Raw genomic sequence first — 7,855 nt, 5'->3', positions numbered from 1 at the left:
TTTTTTTAATAACTCATCCTTTTTGATTTTATTAGGGTCAAGGGTTATACATACATTTGCATATTTAGTGGCTTGGCTGATTATGACAGGAACGTGGCATTGTATCTGTCAAACAGTTCTTTTATATATGGCTAATCCTCCTCTTGTAAATTCAAGGCATGGACAATAAAACATCCACTGTGTCAAGTGTTTCAAGTTTTACCTAGATACACACACATACACAAAACAGCACAACACTCAAACGTTTGTTTCCAGAGCAGTCAGAGCTAAACACAGCACTTCATTGGGTAAGCAGACCTGGTTTTAACTTTAAAGACATTCTGTTGTAAAAACACAAGTCGGTATGCGTTAAGCAATTTGGTGCTATTTATGAATCCTTAAAAAACTTTGTACCATTCATCTGACAATGCTGAGCATTTATGTTTTTATTGAAGTTCCCTTGTATAACAACAACAACAACAACTACAGAAGAGGCTGACAACCTTCAGGGACATAGGGCTGTTTATTGTCATCTGTGAAAAGGTTGGTGCAAAACAACTTGTGGTTATTCCTTTATGGGAATATGCTGAAGAATACTTTACAAGGATAACAAATACAAAAGGCATTGGGGAGCTCTATAGCATGAGGGAGGAAAGCAAGTAATCAATAAGATGCTTCAGATAACATCTCCATGGTAATCATCTTTGAAATAAACGCTCATGAACCTGCTGTCCATTAAACGTTGCATGACAAGAGAGTAGAAGCATTAAAGATAGAGTCAGTAGCTTTTTCCTAGAACATTAAATAGAGACTTGTACAAAAGAAATGCTGCTCAATCATCACGTAAGGGCCCCCATAAATGTGTGGTGGTGACTGTCTGCAGAGACCATGTCCTCTGCCTGGATTCGGATGTTTTGGTTTGTTTAAGTTGACTTAATGGTTTCTGGGTAAGGGAGCTAGTGAGTATCCTCCAGCCAATGACAGCCCACAGATGAGGTTTTGGAGTTGATATAATTCAGTGATCGCTCAGATTCAAACCAGTAAATATAACGGATACGGACATAACGGCAAAGAAGAGAAAATATAACCACAGTGAGGCAAAATGGAAAGCGTATAAAGCTTGTTCCGTAATGAGCGTGAACCTTCGGTTTGGGTTTCACATGCGGATGCAGAGTAAGCTGCTCTCTTTTTGACAGGCAGGTGCAAACCACAGGTGGTTAGCATGTGATAGCATGCAAACATACAGGCTTTTCCATTACAGCAAATGTTAATCACCTTTTCTCAGGCAGCTTGCAGTGCAGCAACAGGCAGTAAACATACACACTCAGTCCTGCAGTGGGCGCACGCTTCACAAGGGGATGAGCCCAGGAGGAGGGGTCCAGTTTGAACGTTGTGTTTACAAGCTGCTGTGAACATTTCTACTGACTCTATCTTTAATGTGTAGAAGATGATTGTGAGCACCTGTGTTCATGAACTGGGTAATACGTTCACACAGTCCTCTACCATCTCAAATAGAAAGTGATGCGGTCCACTCCGACGGGCCACCTCGCTGGCCGTCTCCCCGCTGCTGCTGCGGAGATTAGGCTTCAGGTGTCGCTGTGAGAGGAGGAGCTCTAACGTATGAGCAGAGTCTGTTTTTACAGAGCTGGCGTGCGAGGCAGCGAGGTGTAGAGGTGTCAGTCCTCCGTTGGTCTGGGCGTTCAGCTGGGCTCCATGTTGCAGGAGAAGGCTCGCCACAGTGACACGGCTCCAGCGGCAGGCGCTGTGCAGGGGGGTCCAGCCGTCAATGGTGTGAGGGTTAACATTGGAGCCAGCAGCGAGCAAGGCAGAGACCACGTGAACATGGCCGCTGTATGCTGCGCGGTGCAGAGGCGTGTAACCGTCCTCATCACAGCAGTGCACCAGAGCGGGATCAGCAGTCAACAAACTTTGGACTGTAGAAAGCTGGAGGAAAACCACAGAAAGGCGGAGCATCAAGAAAAGATTAGGTGGCATGTTTAGCTGTTCGAGGTCCTGAAACTATAGAATTTAACTTTCGTCTGATTATTTGAATCCCGCTGCAGCCTTAAAGTTCCTGATTTGATTTGTTTTTTTGTGTCGTTGCATTGAAAAGGTTAAGACTGAATTTTCTTCTCTTTTGGAAAAGTCTTTTCAAAACACGAAATGTATCAACATATGTGACAAGGGTCCCTTATTACTAAATTTATACGGAAAGAAACTCTGCAGAAATGTCTTCCAACTCTTTGAGGATACTCTAGCTATTTAGTTTGCACTTCTCTACATTTGATGCATCTCAAATAAATTGAAAGAAAAAAAGGGGAATTTCATAGGGACTACATTGCTATACAGTGTGTTTTGCATATTTTAATTGCCCAGTCTGTCGTACGTTTGATGTCCATTGGAACAAGCTGAAATGATGTTTTCATACCGAACTAAGCTCCCTTAAGGCTAAATACTGAACAGGTATTTTTATGACCTGTGGGCTACTTAATATGATCTAGATTTTTAAGTATGCAAGTGGAGAATTTTCAATGCCACTCAAGACATGCACTACCTTACTTATGGTTTAAGACAAGTCCAGGAAAAAGCTCTAGGGGGAGTAGCCTGTGGCATTACTCTAGGTCATTAGCTCAAAGACAGAGTGTGCACAGGAAGCAAGGATGTAGGCATGACCTTTATAATCCTATGATGGAGATTTTCACATACTGATTTCTGTTAGGACATGAAAAGACCTTCAACATATAAAAAACTTGGATACGAAAGACTGTGTAACCTGCCTTTCTAAATCAATCTAAAGGCAAAGTGTTAATCACAAAGCAATGGCTGACATAACTACAGTACAAAACTACACAGACATCACACAAAGTTATCATATAACACAACACTTCACATTAACAAGGCAGAGAAAGATAGAGAAGTCCGTAATGTAAGTATTTTTGGCTTACAATACATTTGTAAGATAGTATTTTAGAGTCGAGGAAATGTTACATGGCAACAGAATTATTATGCTTAATAAATAGTAATTAAATTAGGACTGAATCACTGTTTATCTACCCACAGTGCATTGTGTTTTCATGACAGAAATCACGAAGAGAATCGATGATGCATTAAATTAAATGGGTTCACTCTTGTCTGACTTTTATTACTGTCTATTGGGTCGTGTTGTAAAGAGTCACACAGCTTTTTATCATGCGACCTGATTTCTGAATTAATTTACAATTTAAGATTGACTTTCTTTGAAGGGACAGCTGTGTGCTCTCCTGGGTTTGATGCCTGCTTTTTTTTTGTTTTCTTGTTGTAATTAATCAAATTAAATGCCCATTTTTTTCTTTTACAGGGGGGACAACTCTCTCCAATAAATGCCACGTGTCAGAGTTGCATATTGCTCCTTTACATAGGTGATGTTTAACCAATTTTATGTTTATTTATTCTTAAATGTTTAACAAATGACAACTGTGACAAAACAGAGTCTAATTAACCCCCTCTCTTCTCCATAGTTGAAGCCAAGATCAAAATAAGGAAAGTGTTAAAACATTAACAACATTCTGTATATAATCCCCTACGTTTGAGTATAAGTGAACCGGCAAAAAACTGCTTAGGATTGTTTTTTTTGGTTGATTGATCATTCCAGCCATTCTCAAACTAAAAACAGATACAATTCTCCCTTACAGTACAGCTTCACCAATTTGGACATGTGCATATATATATATTTTATAAAACAGCACAGTTTGGTTTTGTAGTGTTGTTAAGAAAACAAAAGGAAAAACACATTTGAACATGTCACTCTGGGCTCTGAGAAGATGTGAAATGTATCAGCCAGCTCTCTGGTTTAACATTTGCTAGATCTGTTAATCTGTTATTCAAACAGGACATGGTAAATGATCAGAATTAATGAAGCAATTCTGCGTATGTTATTCCTAATTAGCATTCAAAGCAGCTACTCTCTCAGATGAAAATGTTAGTCTCCAGTGGCCATCGATTAAATATAATAAGCTGAAAATATAAAAAAGAAAGTAAACAGAAAGTATCCAACTGCCAGGGTTAGGGTTAGTTGTAATATGTGTATGGAGTGTCGGAGATTTATTTTGGCACAGTATTAAAAGCAATGGTTTAATTTCTCTGACAAATGCTAAATGACCCAAAGGCCGGACAATAGGCAGGTTTTTGATTGACTTTGTATCCCATCCATCCATCCATGATCTCCCACTTATCCGGGGTCTGGGGGCAGCAGGCTAAGCAAGTCACCCCAGACGTCCCTTTCCCCAGCAACATTTTCCAGCTCCTCCTGGGGGATCCCAAGGCCAGAAGGGATATATAATCCCTCCAGCGACCTCTGGTTCTACTCCTCCCAGTTTGACGTGCCCGGGGTTGAATATGTTATGTGTTTAACCATTGAACATATAAGATTCAAAATATTGATATGGGCTTCAAAAATCCAGTATGAATTCCAGTTTTTACCAAATGCTATTTGTCACATCCAAAATGTTTTCATAACCATAACAATGTGTGTCCTTACGGCAGTGCAGCATTTTATAAAATGTCCAAATAGCATTAGGATTCTAGTTTCTCTCTTCACAAACTTGTTGGGGTCACCTGGAGGTCCTAGTAAAATGATGCTGAATCTTCATGTAAATCACAGTCTGAGCTTTCTCATTGTTACTTTTTAGATTACTTGTCATATTTTGAGAGACAAGGAGGCAGAGAAAAAGAACAATGGGCACAAAAGAACAAAAAGTTGGGACAGCTGGAATTTAATAAGCTGCTTGGTTTGATCCTGTAGCTGTATTGTACAGCTCTACAACTCCAATTAAATCGTTTTTTTTTCCACGGGTGGGCAGCAGGTGCAGTTTTTAAGGGTGCTGCCAAAACAAAACATCACTCACCCGATTGTTTTCAGCTGCCCACAAAATGAGCTCGGTTGGTTTGTCTTTGAGAGTTTCTTCTTTTTCTAGATACCACTCCTCACTGTGTTCCCCCTCCTCCTCCTCCTCTTCCTCCACCTCCTCCTCCTCATCCTTGCTTCCTGTCCACAGGCTGCTGGCCCCTCGGGGGATCAGGTGTCCATGTGTATTCAGGAGCTCCAGCTGGTTGAAGTCTTCTGGAAACTCCATCACTTGTTTCAGTCAGAGGATGACAGACAGACAGAGAGAGGAACAAGTGCATTAGACGGACCTAATGGAGAGAACATTTTAAAATGTGGTTGTGGGAAGGATGGTTTTTAGAGAATGATAAAAAACTAAACAAAGGTTGAGCGTAACTGGAAGTGGGCTAAAGAAAAAGGTGCATAACTTCAAAATCTATTCTCAGACTTGACTCTGTGGAAAGGGTTAATGAGCCAAAATTACAGCTGACAAAATGTTCAAGCCGGTTAATGAAAAAGATATGTGGCACACACATTTATAACACATCCCCTTTCATAACTCGTGAAATGTGTTGTCCTACATTCTTACCTTTTGTGCTGCACCCTTGAACTTGAGCAGAGATGTTTGTTCTTATCTCAACCAGTTCTTATCCCTGTAATTAGAGGCAGCTCCTTTAAGTGTGTAAGCGTTTATGCAGACGCTGCTATTGTTTAGTCGCTTTTAAAATTAAAAAGATGTTGACAGATTTAATTAGGCTCAAAATGTGTTTCTAAAGAAATCAATTCATCTGTTGTTTTACAGCTGAAACAACGAATTACTTAAATCAACAATTATTGGCAACGATTATATAATTGCTGAAATGTCTGAACATGTTTTAAAGCAGAATTGTAGACTTCCATCTCAGCTTTTCAATTATGATTCACTTCTGTCTGTCTGTGTTTTATATCAGGGTTAATTTAACACCAATAAGTCACTCCACACAAAACAAACTTCCCTGTGGAGTTTGAAAAGTGATGGAAATTACTACTTTCTGACTTTTTGAATATCAAACATGTAATTGATCAAATAGTTATAACATTTCGAAATAACTATTAAGAAGATAAGAACTGAGACAGGCAAGCTCTCATTTCTAATGTTTGTCTTTTATATAATTGTATTTACACTGTGCAGTGTGTCAGGACAAGACACACACTTAAATTGCAACGCATGAATGTTGTTCTATTTCCATAACAGTAAGAATAGACACATAATTAGAAACTCTAAGCAGGATTAAATACAACAGTTCTACATCACCACAAACAACTCTCCATAAAACGAGACATATAGATATATAGTTTCAGAAAAAGCGAGCAGTATAAGCATGTCTCTTGACTTTAGCTCAGTGTCTTGTGAACTACAAAACGCTAAACACAATAAACATTAACCTCACATGTATTAACGTCAGTGCAATATTGAATTAACATTTTCTTTAAACACACATACCTGCGTGTTTCACTCGCCGCTACGGTCAACGTTAACGTAACTCCACGACAACCGTCCAGTTTTTTTGCGGGTTCATAACAAACCAAACTCTTCTGAGGACACATGGGATGTGTAGTTGTTTACCGTAGAAGCTTAAGCGACGCTTTCGGCGAAGAGACAACACTACCCACAATCCCTCGCGGTTGCCGTTGTCTTCTTCTCTAGCTTAACACTTAGTAGTCCAGACTGCTGTGTCATTCTGTTTCCGCCACCTACCGACTATGTCTGAATTATGGCAAATTAAAGTGATAAAAAGCAGACAAAGAAACATTGTGGTATATCACGTGACTGTATTCTTTTTTTTCACTCATTCAGTCTATTTTATCGTCCGACAAGAATAAACAAAATATTTTGCAGATGGAGACTGTAAATAACCTTAAGTGACAACATTTATGAATCTTGTTTTTACTTTTATAACTAATTTTACTCTTTCATTTTCCTCTTGTCTTATAACGCATGACTTATTTGCATTACATTTATGACTTATTTATGCAAAAACAGTTAACACACACTGGTTAAACTGATCCTGAAACTAACAATAGCAGTAACAATTTCTATTGCTCATCAATGTGATGAATACAAATATGATAGTAATAGAAATATGAATCATATTCACACTAATCGAACAAGAAATATTCATTCATCACATTCATGACTAACAAGAAATACACAACACGGCAAGGATGAATGATGGATGAACGGGACATGAAGCAGTAGGCTACAGATGGCAATAGAGAGGAGGAGAGGGGGGCTCTGTCGATCAAGTCTCCCAGCAGTCTTAAGTCTTGAGCTGCACCACAAGGGGCTGGTTCAAAGCTTTTATAAAAATGCTCCTCTAGTTCGAATCAATAGCAGAGGCAGTCTGTATCCCTTATGAAATAATGCTCCCAGTGCATAATAACTATATTTTGAACCACTTCACACTCAAGGTGAACGTAAAGGCAGACACTGTTTTTGAAACTCTATTATAAAACACATATTTTCAGATATCCAGAGTGTCTCGTGGGCGAATCAGGCATTTTTTATTCACAAATCACATCTACTACAGAACAATGGAGATATATAGATTAGAGATCTGTGCTCGGAAGGGATGTTTGCCCTTCATCCATCTGTTTACATGTCTGTACATAAAAACATACAAGAAAAGCAGCTTTAAAATGATTAATTTTCAAACCATTGTAATTTTTCCCCACTACCTGTAGGTAATTGGTTTCATGAACAAAAGGTAAATTCAAATCAGTTAAAGTAACAACATACAGTCCTTGTACAGAAAATCCTTCTCTGCACAGAAACTGAGAGCAATTGAATATTTACTGTGTTTACTTATGAAGACAGATAAGATGTTTTTAAATGAGTCACTGCATGAGCCACATCTTGTCCCTCTGTTGGAAAGGAACATTTATAAAAAAGATTAAATGCAGTGTTTCTTGGTCGACTTTATGTCATGATCTCTGACCTTCCTATAGATCTAATGTTTGCTTATGTTTCTGCAA

General features: G+C 38.9%; 1 protein-coding gene across 3 annotated transcripts; it reads right to left on the bottom strand.

Annotated features, from left to right (window-relative positions):
* Window positions 1-410: 410 nt before the first annotated feature.
* ankrd49 (ankyrin repeat domain 49) lies at window positions 411-6,441 on the bottom strand. 3 transcript variants are annotated; one of them, XM_020647297.3, is made up of 4 exons: window positions 6,324-6,413; window positions 5,430-5,493; window positions 4,863-5,092; window positions 411-1,923 (listed from the first exon to the last, which is right to left on the bottom strand). In XM_020647297.3, the coding sequence occupies exons 3-4, from the start codon at window positions 5,088-5,090 to the stop codon at window positions 1,447-1,449; spliced, it is 705 nt and encodes a 234-aa protein (XP_020502953.1). In that variant the 5' UTR covers window positions 5,091-5,092; window positions 5,430-5,493; window positions 6,324-6,413; the 3' UTR covers window positions 411-1,446. The 3 variants fall into 3 exon arrangements, with proteins under 3 accessions (XP_020502953.1, XP_020502954.1, XP_065814185.1); XM_020647298.3 differs by lacking the exon at window positions 5,430-5,493 and having other exon boundaries at window positions 6,324-6,441; XM_065958113.1 differs by lacking the exon at window positions 6,324-6,413 and having other exon boundaries at window positions 5,430-6,293.
* Window positions 6,442-7,855: the final 1,414 nt, after the last annotated feature.

This window comes from Labrus bergylta, chromosome 1 (genome assembly GCF_963930695.1).
Source record: "Labrus bergylta chromosome 1, fLabBer1.1, whole genome shotgun sequence".
Classification (NCBI taxonomy): domain Eukaryota; kingdom Metazoa; phylum Chordata; class Actinopteri; order Labriformes; family Labridae; genus Labrus; species Labrus bergylta.
The sequence above is the reverse complement of the archived record's forward strand: the minus strand, read 5'-3'. Positions and strand labels throughout refer to the sequence as shown.

What these genes read in the sequence shown, in the direction of transcription:
- ankrd49 (XM_020647298.3), bottom strand. Translation starts at nt 5,090, where the DNA reads ATGGAGTTTCCAGAAGACTTCAACCAGCTGGAGCTCCTGAATACACAT. An exon ending in GGGCAGCTGAAAACAATCGG is followed by an intron (nt 1,924 to 4,862) that starts GTGAGTGATGTT and finishes GTTTTCCTCCAG; the next exon opens with CTTTCTACAGTCCAAAGTTT.